This window comes from Ziziphus jujuba, chromosome 11 (genome assembly GCF_031755915.1).
Source record: "Ziziphus jujuba cultivar Dongzao chromosome 11, ASM3175591v1".
Taxonomy (NCBI): domain Eukaryota; kingdom Viridiplantae; phylum Streptophyta; class Magnoliopsida; order Rosales; family Rhamnaceae; genus Ziziphus; species Ziziphus jujuba.
Window position 1 is genome coordinate 12,625,868 of NC_083389.1, and position 14,015 is coordinate 12,639,882.

The following is a 14,015-nucleotide window of genomic DNA, read 5'->3' on the forward strand; positions in this document are numbered from 1 at the left end:
ATATAATTACATGACACCGTCCTTAGCTGCAATTTAAAATTAACTTTCCCGAAAAACCGAAGGGGACAAGTACTTTGTTATATTTATTAAAAAAATAATAATAATACAAGATTTAATTTAGAAGGTATAATTCAATTGGTAGAAAGACAACTAAAATTCATCAAACCGAAATTAATTAGTTAATTTGAAATATAAATATCGATCACGGTGATTAATAAGAAGATAAGTGAAGTCAGCTCCTACGAGGCTTTTGAACTTATCATGGGATGTCTTTTTCAATGAAATATTGTTGGATAAACGTCCTAAAATAGTCCTCTATATGTGAATATAACAAAGGCACATGATATGGACCATAGAACTTTATCTTAAAAATATATATATATTTTAATGAAAGTTTTACATCTTCTATAAAACACTACCACAAACTTCTATAGAGCTTGAGAAATGTATTCAAGCCCAGTCTAGGTGGAGCATTCTGCCATAAGAGAGCTCTTTTTGCGAGGTTTGTTCTTTTTTTATACATGCACTGCTAATTTTTATATCTATTCCATTTTTCTTTAAAATTAAGCTTTTTTTTTTCTTTTTTTTTTCTTTTTAATTGTTTAACACGACGTTAAGATTGAATAGGATTTTTTTTTAACTCTTAATTATATTATATTCACCGGCTTACATCTTCTATAAAATAAGTATACCACACACTCCTATAGAGCTTGAGAAATGAATTCAAGCCGACTATAGGTGGAGCATTTTGCCATAAAGAGAGCTCTTTTTGTCAGGTTTGTTCTTTTTCATATGCACTAAGAATTTCTAATTTTCCCATTTTTCTTTAAAAGTAAGCCTTTTTTTTTTTTTTTAAGTCCAAGTTATAATATATCCACTAGAAAGTTTTTGTGTTTCCTTCTTGATCTTTTTTTGTTGTTATTTTAGTCTTGAATCCTTAGTTGTTCCTAAATTAAAACACAATACATAGAAAAAAAAAAAAAACAAAAAAAACAAAGATTGCTAAATTCCTCTCAAAAAAAGAAACAACATAAAAGAGAAAATAATACGTATTAATTTTGTTATGTTAAAGTGGAGAGATAATAAAATAAAGAGTCGGAGTGAGCAATGGAAGGTGGAAGAAGTAATTAAATTAGAGAAGGGAGGGGGTAATGATGATAGTGAGTAGGGGGTGTTTAGTGTCAGGTATGTAACGGACTTGCACAGACTTTTGTAAATGATCAAACGGTATGCCTGCAATTTTTTTGAAGTTTGTCACCGTCCGATGACGTTGACAAAAAATGATAAGCCCTACCTACAAGCAAACACTATTATTCATGAAGACGCGTGACGTTCTCTACAACTACCTTTTGAAATGGTATCCTCCGTCCATTCAATATCAATGTACCTCTTCCCCTCAAAAGCCCAATCATGGCTTGTTCAATTAGATATCTGCCACGTGTTACTTGCTTTTTTATTTAATTAGAAGAAAATAGATTTTTTTTTTTTTTTTTGCTTGAAAGAAGAAAATAGAAATTTCATGGTGCAAATCTTCTTTTTCATAATGGCCATGATATAAATAAATAAATAAATAAAATTTTCTTGTTAAGTGGATAGTTTGGATGGAATTGAGTATTTCTATTTATATTTATCAAAACATAAATTTGAATCATAAAGATAAAAATGTATAAGTTATTTGTAATGTTCAAAAAAAGATTTAAAAAGTCCATATTTTATTACTCTTTTTAAAATTTGTACTTTTGTTAAGAAATTGGAGAGGAAGATTTGCGCAAAAGATATTTTGAATTCTGGACATGAGATTACCAGTAGTGGTTTTGTCAGGTGTCCTATTTCAAAGAGATATCTAATGGTATTGTCAAGTGTCCTATTTCAAACAGATATTGGGTTTTTATTATTACTATGTGTCATTCTATATAGGTTTTTAAAAAATATAAATAAAAACCAAAATCTAATTTTATTCTTTATTATTTGGCAACGTACACTTAAGTTGTTTTGAAAAAAAAAAATAATAATAATAATAAATTGAAAATTATTTCTAACAGTTCATAAAATAGGGTTTTGTTTTGATGGATAATTTTTTTTTACCCGTTGTAAATGACTATGATAATGGTCATTTAGACTTTAATTTTCTAAACTGGAAAAGATAATTTGAGTATCAAATCGCACTAAATCCTGAATGTGAATGTTATCATCAATAGTCAAACAGGTCATTGTCATTTAGACATTAAACAAGATTCCGTTTGTGGTATTATCTTTTATCAGAAGGTAGAAATCAATCAAGACTCTAATTGGGCCTGAGATAGGCCAGCCCAATGCGTAGAGGAATGCCCAAATTAAGGCTGAGTTCGATTTAAATCGGTCGTTTCACGTTGGTAGGGTACATTCAAAGTTGGAAGTAGGGTTAAAATCCACATTCCTAATTTATCAAAAAAATAAAAAATAATAATAATAAAAAAGCCCAAAAAAAGGGTTGGAAAGTAGGAGGGAAAGAATAGAGTCCGGCAAGAAGAAGGAATTGTTGATAGAGATACAACAAATCCCACATTCAAGAATTCAATCTGCCTTCTCTCATTGAATTTCTGCAGTTATTATTATTCTTATTATTATTTTTTAATGAAAATGCAAGAAAGAAACAAGAACGAAATACTTTAAAATACAAATGATGGTTAAATAGGTTATCGATGAGACGTGGTGTAAATAAGTTGTTTCCAAATTGGCTACCACTTCTAACTCTTTGTATCCACTTGTGTGCCAACATTATTAGGCTCAAACTTAAGTTTTCACGTGTCAGACTCTTTGAAAATGAAATATATATATATATATATATATATATATATATATATATATAACATCTTTATTTAGCATGATAACTTTGGTGATTTGTCAAAAACTGTAAAATTTTGTTTTTGTCAATTAGAACAAAATTAGAACATGCCTACATACGAACACCAAAACTTTTTTTTGAGAGATTTAAATTCTCCAATCAAATGGTAACCCAATATTAGGGTTGATTATTATACACAGTTTGATGATAAAATATGGGAATCTGAACTCAAATCACTATTTTTGTTGGTTAGAATTCTATAATATTTTCTTTTATTGGGCACCATTAAACTCATTACAATTCATTCCATTGGCTTTTTACTTAAAAGTGTTAAAGACATTATTAACAAAAAAAAAAAAAAGTTGATACTTCCTTTTTTTTTTTTGGGTTAATAAAAGTTGAAACTTATTGGATATCAATTTAGTAATTAAACTAATAAATGTCCATTTGGGTACGGCTCAACACTATTCATGGTCGATAACTTCAAAGTTGGAATCTCTACATATAATTCCTTTTTCTTTTTAATCCATAACTTGGTTTCGATATAACATTAGCTGCTATATATATATATATATATTATATGCTTTCCCTTATTTATTTAATTCCTTTTTCTTTTTAATCCATAACTTGGTTTCGATATAACATTAGCTGCTATATATATATATATATATCTTATATGCTTTCCCTTATTTATTAATTTTTTCAAATATATGTATATATATATATATTTTTTTTTTTGAGTATTAGCATTGGCAACTATAAACATACTTTATAGTTGCACTTTAAGTCTTAAATTTTTATTTATTTATTTATTTATTTTACATCAGTTTTTATTGTATTTTAATCTTTAAAACTACTTTTAATATAATATGTAATAATTTTGGGGTATGTAATACATATTAAAAAAAAAAAAAAAATTGAAAATTCAGACAACCATAAGGTACTATCAAGTTTATTGGATGTTTCAAAAGTGGTAAAATGTAGACAAAAATAGTTTATTCATCAGAAGTATACCAAAACCTGAAATTTGGGGAAAATGGCATTTGTGGGATGCTTGGATTGAACTGTGTACCCATCCCGGATAATGCCAAACTCGTTTTTGTTTCCATGCAGAGACAGCGTAACTTGAACGTGTGGCAGTCGGGCATGTACTTCGTTCATTAGTCTCTGGCAACCATTTCGCCACCAGTCCATTTATTTTGAGTCTCTTCTTTTACTAAAAAGCTGAAAGTCCCAGTTCCCAAGACACAACCAGAAGGAGAAAAAAAGAAAAAGAAAAAGTCATGGAAAATGGAAGTTTGAACCATGGAGTTCCAGATGCGGCTTCAACAACCATCTCCATTAAAGGTATTCTTGGGTTGTTGATGGAAACCATCGATGAAAGTGATACGAGAAAGCTGATTTCACTGGGTATTGGTGACCCCACTGCTTATTCATGTTTTCACACACCCAAAGTTGCTGAATGTGCTGCTGTTGATTCTCTTCAATCTGAAAAGTTCAACGGTTATGCTCCTACGGTTGGTCTTCCTCAAACAAGGAGGTAAAAAAAAAAAATTATTTACTGATATCATTAAGTCCTCTTCTCTCTCTAGTAATTCTGTTCCTGCCCAATTGGGTTTTCTGGGTTGTCTCTTCAATTTAGGATTTTTTTTTCTTTTTTTTTTTTTTTTCCCCCTGAGAATGGAATTGAATTTTGAAATTTCAGCCACATAATTGGGAAAAAGAATAATGGAACTGGAATAACTTTATAGTCTCAGTTTCCATTTTCAATTTAACATTTTTATGCTTTCTCTTTTTTTTTTTTTTTTTTTTTTTAAATTAAATTAAATTTAATTTTTTAAATTTAATTTTTATAAATTAATATTACCAATGTTTTGTGGGTTTGTTAATGGTAAATATTGTAGTTATTTTATTGCTGTTGTTGTTAATACTTTCATATTCAGATGTGAAAAATAATCTCGAAGTTGTGTCTCCTGGTTAAATGGTCCACTCTCTCCCTCTGATTTAGGAGTTGAAGTTTACGTGGCTAATATGTAACCCCATTTCATTGTCTTTCTTGTTTTTGGTTCATTTCTGGCTCTAGCTACTCATCTCTTACACTTGTAATTTGGTTTTTCAAGTTCAAAGTAGCGCAGATGTAACAACATGGATCCCGTCAAACAAAACCATAAACAATGGCTTAACAGTTCCAAAACAATATTTTGGTATTTTGACAACCACTTCTATTTCTGGAAGCTGTTTTTACGGTGTCTCAACATCACCTCTGCTTGGTGTTCTGTTGGTCTCTTCATTGTTTTGGTCCAAGTCTTTGGGAAACTTTCCATATGTTGTTGTAAGGCTTGCTCAAGCAAGCCTTTTCAGTAACTATATATCATCATACTCTTGGTAATGAAGTGATATTTGGTCCAACCCAATTCCTCAAACCACAGTACTAATGGGAAAACTGTGATAGAATAATGCGAATTCCTGTCCTTGATGAATTGTGACAAATTTATACTCTAGAATTGGTAGATTTTCTCAGCAGTAGTTCTTTAAGAGATTAATTAATTGACTAATTGAGCTACTCTCCTCAATCAAAATCTGATATTTGATAACAAAACAGGCAAGACAGCTATGTTTGAAAATGAATGTGGTCAACCAAATTAAATGGAGTTGGTTTACATTCATTTGTCTCTTCAATTAAACAAACAGGGTATTTGCTAGAAGGTAACCAAATATAAGATAATCTGACATTACTTTCTGTATAACTTGGCATGCCGAATCTTATCAATCATAAAATGTAGCTGGACCTTCATTGACTTTTACTCTATCTTCACTTTCAACAGAGCAATTGCTGAGTATTTGTCTCGTGATCTTCCATACAATTTAACTTCTGATGATGTTTTTATCACATCTGGTTGCACACAAGCTATTGATGTTGCATTGACAATGCTCGCTCGTCCTGGTGCAAACATTTTGCTTCCAAGGCCAGGCTTTCCCATTTATGAACTTTGTGCTGCTTTTAGACATATTGAAGTTCGGCATTTTGATCTCCTCCCTGAGAAAGGCTGGGAGGTTGATCTTGATGCCATTGATGCTCTTACTGATCAAAATACAGTTGCAATGGTAATTATAAACCCTGGTAATCCCTGTGGAAACGTTTACAGTTATCAGCATTTGGAGAAGGTTAGTGGTCTGGGGTATGCCCTAAAGTTCCTGAAGACTCTGTACTTTTAGAGGCTGTCTTTCTCTAATAAGCATTATCTAAACAAATGGTTCTATTTTGTTGTCTGTGCATTGCAATCAGATTGCGGAAACTGCAAAGAAGCTTAGAATTCTTGTAATTGCTGATGAAGTTTATGGGCATCTTGCTTTTGGGGGTAATCCATTTGTGCCTATGGGAGTTTTTGGATCCATTGTTCCTATTCTTACTCTTGGTTCTCTATCAAAGAGATGGATTGTGCCGGGTTGGCGACTTGGTTGGTTTGTGACAAGTGATCCAAGTGGCATGTTCAGAAAACCCAAGGTTCTCTCTCTCAAGATGTACTTTAATTTATCTGTAATCTAACAATTAATGCATTCAATTCAATTACTGCTTTTCATGGTAGCATATCTTTACTAATTTGGACTTTTGAGCATTGCTTTAAATATCACGTAGCAATTCTAAATGATCAACAGAGAAGGTTGAATCTACAATTGTTTGTGGTGATATACATGAGCTTTAATAGTTTTTATATGCCCAAGTTCCTCTAGCCATAGCTGGTGGAAACTTTATTGAATAAATATGTGCTTTGTTAATAACCTTGCTAAAAATTTATGTTCCTCATTGTAATATCATGCTTTCATATCTCCAGACTTATGTAATCCAATTATATGATGCTAACTCATCGTTCTACTTCTCTTCTACTCAGATAATTGAGCGTTTCAAGAAATATTTTGATATTTTGGGGGGTCCAGCAACCTTCATTCAGGTTTGTACCTTGATATATTTTCTTCTGATTTAGTGTAGACATATCAGTTTTCTTAATTGGTAAAGTACTTGCATTCAGGTTGCAATTTGCAGCTTCTGTGTTCGAAAGCTACCAATTACACAAATATTCTATTGCTACAGGATTGATATGTTGCAAATGATAGGAACAAAGTTCAACATTTGTTCATAATTCCTCCAAATCGGAGAAAAACCAAGGGACATAAGAAATTGCTATCATCACTGACACCCCTTTAAAAGTAATAGATGTAAACATGATAGTATTTATTATAGAGTTAGCTTGAAATACAAACTGTATCTTTCATTTCCACATGTCATAGAGTTTTTTTTTTTTTTTTTTTTTTTTAGTATTTCTTTTATGTATTTCTAATTCCTTTAAAATGTGGAAACTTCTGTTTTAAGCTGAAAAATGCAAATTTTGCATGTAAATCTTACTCTGTTGCACATAAATAGTTCATCAACTCAATTCTCCTCTCTTTCATTTGGATCTTTGGTACATTAGGCAGCACAGCAAGGTCCTGAAAGCCATGACCAAACTGAACTTTTCCTCAAAAAAACTGATTTTCAATTTTGTACCGAAACACATTTCGGAAATTTGTACTTAGGATAAAGAATCCATTTACTCATTTCTAATCTCATTCATATTAGGCAGCGGTTCCTCAAATCCTTGAGCAGACAGAAGAAGTTTTCTTCAAAAAAACTAATTATTTGCTGAGGCAGACATCGGAACTTTGTTGTGCTATAATAAAAGAGATCCCTTGCATTACCTGTCCACACAGGCCGGAGGGATCTATGGCTGTAATGGTAAGGAAATAGCAAAATTTGCACTTCTCTGTGCTTTGACATTCATGGTTTTGTTAATGTGAATTTTGCATATGAATCTTTTTATGAATGCAGGTGAAGCTTAATCTCTCATTACTGGAAGATATTAGTGATGACATTGATTTTTGTTTCAAGCTGGCCAAAGAGGAATCCGTGATCATTCTTCCAGGTATAATATAGTCAACTGAAATTATAAATTTCAGCACTTTATGCTTCTGGTAATCTCGCTTACATGTCCTTCTAAGTAGAGAAAATATGAGTAAGTCTTTAATGAGGGAGTCCTTGATTTGTTAAATCTAGGATGCTTATGTAGCAAATGCTTATTAGTTGGTTGCATATTCAATTGTTATTTGAATTAAAATCTAAAAACCTAAAATGGGATGTGGCAACCTTTATTACTTGCCATGGAAAAATCCCTGATTTAATAAAGTCAGGGATTTCCTGACCAGAGAAGTTTGGAGAAAATATTATTACTTTTTTTAGTGGCAACCCATAATTATGATGTTATTTCGTAGTTTGCTTTGCTGCAGAAACTATTTTGTCGACTTTTGGAGTCTTCTCCTTCAAGAAAACTTGAAAACCATCTTTTTCTAAAATTTCCATACATTTTTTGTAAATTTAAGATCTCTCTACTCTTGCATATCATAGATTTTCACCAGAAACACTTACAGACTATCGATGTTGCTAATCTCAAGGTATGGGAGTTTGGCACTTTTATCTCGTTTCTAGATATCCTGATCCACTACCAACACAATATAAAGTTGTTAGATTCTTCTCAATACAAAACTCAATTAATGTCCTTTTCCTTTTGGTAGAAAAGGCTTCTAAAAAGTTTCCTCTTTATCAAAATTTGATGATTCTAACTTCAAAGAGAGCTGGAGTGCTGAATTTTTCAACTCTTTACTTATCATATAGTTTCTGTTTAATTTGATTTCACATGCAGGCATGTGAATCTATATGTCAACGAAAAAAATTCATTTATATTTTGCCAAATTTCATTAATTTTCTGCACTTGGATCAATATCTGTTTGTGATCTAGATACATCAACCAGAAAGAATCCAAATATGACTAAATTAGTAAAAGTCTCATATTCCAAGTGAACTTGAAGTTTATTTTGATCTCACTGATTATGAATACCGTGAAGGTTTTCAAGAAGCTCTGTAATTGATTGTAAATATGGGAAGGGATTTTCTTTTGCAGGGACAGCAGTGGGGCTAAAGAATTGGCTTCGCATTACTTTTGCTGTTGATCCATCATCTCTGGAAGAAGCATTGAAAAGGGTGCAATCTTTCTATCAAAGGCATGCCAAATCCAAAACCGTTATAGATAATATATAAATATACACAAACAATCTGATCAGCTGGTCTAAAACTGTCTTGGAATCTTGATGAAAGATAAAAATAATCTTCTTCAACATCTATATATATAAGTTTGTAATTTTATGTGGAAAATATCTATTCAGAAAAACCTCAGGAAAACTACAGATTCACTGTATTTATCTTCTGGTCCTTATCGAATTTAGATTTACGTGCTTAAAAATTAATCTTCCACTCAACACACACACCATTAATCTCTTCTCAGGACATACTGATGGATATTATATCTAAATATTCACTATTAGTTTTTGACTTGTTTTAAAGGTTGAAATTAAAAATGTATTTGGAATTTATACAAAATGTAGTAAACTATTAAAATCTAGAAGATAAAATGAATCTTGTCTAAATACATATACATCCCAAAGGTATTTTTGAATCTTAATCTTGAAAGATATTTAAGGGCAGATAAAGTAAGTCTAATAGTTTCAATGAAGATGGTTCTGATGTGAGAATTACTATAGGTGTATACAAAAAGAATTGAGCTCCTCGGAGATATCTCTTAGTTTATCCTAAAGACATGAATGCCCAAGTCACCCAAAGATTTCATTTGAAAGTCATCCAACGATTTCAATTCTATTTATCCTTGATGGCCCATTTGGTTTCATATACCAATCATTTGATTTTTTTTTATTTTTTTGGTTGATTTTTTGAAATTAAAAACTAATATGGAAAAGTGAACTTATAAAGGTAACCAATTAAATTACTATAAAAGCATATGGATTCCATTGGTATTATCCATATCATCAATGTTTCTTAGGATAAATATGTGTTGTATGCATATATAAAAATTCTTAGGTTGTGACCATCTTGATGGCTTTCTATGAGACCTATAATTAGCACATTTGTATTGAAGATATTGTATATCGTATTATGTTTATAGGATTGAAATCCACTAAAAATTAAATAATAAATTTAAAAGGTTTTAATAGAAGAAAGTATGATAACATAAGATAAATCTTTAAATCCATTAAAAAGAATATTTTTATAATTATGTAAACAAGTGTTATAATTTTAAAAATATTTAGTTTGTTTTTCAATTTATTTTTTTAAAATATAAACAAACCGATTTATTTGCAAGATAAAAAAATCATATTGTAATTTGAAAGCTTCCTCCTTTTATTTTTCTTTAAATCTATATAAATTTTTAATGAGTTAATGAATTCGAAAATAGATTATATTATTTCTTAATGAACGTATTTGAGTTTTTTATTTCAACATAAAAACTTAATAGAATACAACAAAAATACAATTTAATACAATATATTACAAATCTATCCATATTACATTCAACTCTTAGCGAATGCCATTCAATATTTCCTTGCAAATTTAAAATTTTGATACTTTTTTCTTTCAACCAATTAATCTTTTTGGCAATGAAAATATAAAACATGAAAACAATTTCATTGTAGGCCGCTTTCCAAGTCTTGCCCCATTTTTCCAAATGATTTCTCATGATGATGAAGTATACGAAGCAGTAAAGAAAAAGTGAAACAGACTAAAAACTCTAAAAAATGGTGGCCACTAACAAATATGTCAAAGATGACAATCTAATTAATAATAATCATTACCGCATTCTGTAAATTAACTCTTAAAATGGTAACAAGGACTGAGAAAACTAGAGAAAAATATAAGTGATGAGTGGAATTAAATATAAATCAACAAAAATGTGCCACCATTTTTTGCCATATTCACTTCAGAAGCAAGTTGATAAACAATTTGCACATCCGTTGGATTATTGCTGTCAAAATATGAGTTTTTTTGGTCTCCTGTTTTTTGAAGATACTAACTTCTATTTTGTGAAGTATTATTTTTAATCAAAACGTTAGGAATAGGAAATGCTCCCAAATATGTTTGATAATCCCTCGGAAAATTGGACCCAAATTTTTTCAAAACAAAGTTTTGGTTATTGAAATTAATAATTTGTTTAATGCGTTGATGGTGATTGGATTTATCCTATTTCTCATCTCTAACCAAGAAATTAAAAACAAAGCAAAATCTTTTTCAAGTAATCATTGTTGATATTATTGTTTTATTATTAAATTATAAATTTTAGTGTCAAGTGCCAACGAACACTCAGCAACATTCCTACACACAACAGATTAAAACAATGGAAATGTAAACACAAAAGAATAAAGCCATGTTTCTCATTTCGCTAAACTCCAAGCCTGGTTTGGCCAAATATACACATCTATAAATATATATATATATATATATTATTAAAACTACATTTTATTTTTATCCTTATTAAAAATTATCCCACCATTTTTTTTTTCAAACAACAACTTATTCTTTTTCAATATGAAAAACATTAATTGTTTTTAAGGAAATTGTCGTAATTGTTTGTAGCAGATTCCATCTGCAAAGCAGAAAGAACAAACCATCACTGGCCAAACGCTACTCTCCAAACTACTTGAAGGCAAATTTCTGCCAATAGTTGAGACAAAAAAAGTCGAATCCAAATCATTTTACTGTTTTTAATATATAGAAAGTTATATATATATATATATATATATCTTTCCTCTCTTCCTGAATATTTTCATTTACAATTTGCATAACTTTGTTGCTAACTAAATCTTCTCCAAATTGGAAAGCTGCAAACTTTCTGATCAGAAATCAGGTAACTAATTACCTTTCCATTAATGTGTGTGGAGGGTTTTATGATTGTGATTTTCTAATTGAACCTAATCTTTTTTGGTTTCCTTTTGCTTTTTGAAGATTCAATGGAGGTTGAAGCCAGCAATGATTTCAAAGTTCATATATTTACATCATCATCTGAGGTGAGGAAACTCAAGAACTTTCTTCAATAAATTACTTGGATTTTGATTTTGCAACTTTAATTTCCATGACAAGCAACAAAAAATTTTCTGGAATCTGAGTTTACGGTGGGAGCTTTTGGACAGAGATAAGAAAAATCATAGAGATGGATATGATAAGAACCGGATGGTAGCTTGCCAAGGCAGCTCCAGATGGAAAATTAAGAAATTTTTTTTTTTATAAATTTTTTTAGCAATTTCAGTGTGACCAAACTAATATTTCTTGTCAAATATCTAACATATATATTAACAACAAAGTTACAGGATGATAAAGTAAAAAGTTAATTGTCAATTCACCTAGTGGTAAAGTTGGTAACCCATACCTGGCTTTAGGAGAGATATATATATGTTTGTGTAGAGGCAAGTTTCCGAATATCCCAATTACCATTACAAGATGATTTCTGGTTAATTAGGACTCGAATTTTGTATTTTCTGGTGCTTTGAAATATTAACCATTATCATGACATAACCAAAAGTTCCTGCAAGGATCAAAGAATATATATGCCATGTTAGTGATATGCTTATCGCTATGCATGCAAGCTGGGATTTGTTGCTCTTCAAGTAATATTGTATTATTCAGCTGCTAGAAAAGCTGAATGAGAAGTGGAGATCAGTGGAAAGGAAACCATACCCAGCAATGTATTCCAGCTTTTTTGGTGGAATTATTCTCGACCCCGCTTTGATGGTGATTCCCATAGATGATCACATGGTTCATCGCGGTCATGGCGTGTTCGATACAGCAGTTTTGTTAAACGGGTGAGTCCTTCTGTACTCTCCTTCCTTCAAACATCTTTCACATTTTTATATCAATCTCATACATATGTGTGTGTGTGTGTGTGTGTGTGTGTGTCTACTATATGACTGTGGTTCAATATAATCCTGGCAGATACCTCTATGAACTGGATGCCCATCTGGATCGCTTCCTTTCGTCTGCATCAAAAGCAAAGATCTCATCTCCATTCTCGCGATCAACTCTTAGAAGCATTCTTTTACAGCTGGCAGCAGCATCACAGCTTAAGACAGGAACTTTAAGATATTGGTTGACTTCAGGTCCTGGGAATTTCCTGCTCTCACCAGCAAATTGTCCAACATCTGCATTCTATGCAGTAGTCATTGATGAAGATGTTCACCAGCGCAAACACGGTGTTGAAGTTATTACATCAACAATACCCATGAAATCACCACTTTTTGCAACAATGAAGAATGTAAACTACCTCCCAAATGTACTTTCAATAATGGAAGCTGAAGAGAAGGGAGCATTTGCTTCTATATGGGTTGATGATGCAGGTTATGTTGCAGAAGGTCCAAATGTGAATGTTGCTTTCATAACACATGATAAAGAGCTTGTTCTTCCCTACTTTGAAATTATCCTAAGCGGGTGCACTGCAAAGAGGCTTCTTCAACTGGCACCGAAGTTGGTCGAGGAAGGGTCTTTGAAAGGCGTGAGACTTGCAAACCTTACTGTCGAAGAAGCCAAAGGTTCTGCAGAAATGATGTATGTAGGAAGCACTCTGCCTCTGCTTCCAATCATCAAGTGGGATGGGAAACCCATTGGAGATGGTAACTACTATGCTTCATAACTAATATGCCTATCTCACTGGTGAAATTATCTAATGGTGTTGGTTATTATAATTTTTTTTTTTTTTTCTTGGGTAACAGGAAAGGTGGGAGAATTGACAATGGCACTCTCAGATTTGCTTTGGGATGATATGGTGGCAGGCCCGGAAACAATCAGAACTCCAGTTCCCTACCAGGGATGAGACATAAAGTTGTTCAAAATAAACATGTCTGAAGGAACTTTCTTCTTGATTTAGCTGCCTTATTGTGCGTTATTCTTCTTTGTGCTTGATTTGAAGCAAAGGCCTTGTATGCTTCGTATTTGCTCTCTATGTTTATCAATAAGTGAAAAAAAAATAAAAAAAATTAATGCGTTTAAATTGTGAGCTGTATTATCTTGAATGGAGAATCAGTGAACTACTTTGATTCATTGAATTTACACACAACACTTGAAAGAATCCTAGATTCTTAGAAGCTGAAACTTGTAGGAGATAAGCTCATCAGTATGCTTTGACAAGGAAAAAGAAAAGCTTATGAAAGTCTGTTTTCTTAGTTACGAACTGCGGTCAGTGTCAGAACTTTGTTGCATTGATCCTCTAACTAAACCTGATTTATTTAAAATGTTGGAGAAAATTTGATATTCAAAAAAACTAGG

At 31.4% G+C, this 14,015-nt stretch overlaps 2 protein-coding genes across 4 annotated transcripts; both read left to right on the plus strand.

Moving 5' to 3' along the window:
* The first annotated feature begins 342 nt into the window (after nucleotides 1-342).
* On the plus strand, nucleotides 343-9,110 carry LOC107432580 (probable aminotransferase TAT2). Of its 3 annotated transcripts, none has more exons than XM_016043757.4 (8): nucleotides 343-502; nucleotides 3,938-4,364; nucleotides 5,650-5,989; nucleotides 6,111-6,329; nucleotides 6,715-6,774; nucleotides 7,440-7,595; nucleotides 7,689-7,782; nucleotides 8,799-9,110. In XM_016043757.4, exons 2-8 carry the CDS (start codon nucleotides 4,108-4,110, stop codon nucleotides 8,861-8,863), a joined length of 1,191 nt encoding a protein of 396 aa, XP_015899243.3. In that variant the 5' UTR covers nucleotides 343-502; nucleotides 3,938-4,107; the 3' UTR covers nucleotides 8,864-9,110. The 3 variants fall into 3 exon arrangements, with proteins under 3 accessions (XP_015899243.3, XP_015899240.3, XP_015899242.3); XM_016043754.4 differs by having other exon boundaries at nucleotides 8,815-9,110; XM_016043756.4 differs by lacking the exon at nucleotides 343-502 and adding an exon at nucleotides 694-776 and having other exon boundaries at nucleotides 8,815-9,110.
* Nucleotides 9,111-11,278: 2,168 nt separating this feature from the next.
* LOC107432513 (D-amino-acid transaminase, chloroplastic) lies at nucleotides 11,279-13,790 on the plus strand. Its single transcript, XM_016043663.4, has 5 exons — nucleotides 11,279-11,607; nucleotides 11,706-11,767; nucleotides 12,384-12,559; nucleotides 12,690-13,363; nucleotides 13,463-13,790. Exons 2-5 carry the CDS (start codon nucleotides 11,711-11,713, stop codon nucleotides 13,561-13,563), a joined length of 1,008 nt encoding a protein of 335 aa, XP_015899149.3. The 5' UTR covers nucleotides 11,279-11,607; nucleotides 11,706-11,710; the 3' UTR covers nucleotides 13,564-13,790.
* The last annotated feature ends 225 nt before the right edge of the window (nucleotides 13,791-14,015 follow it).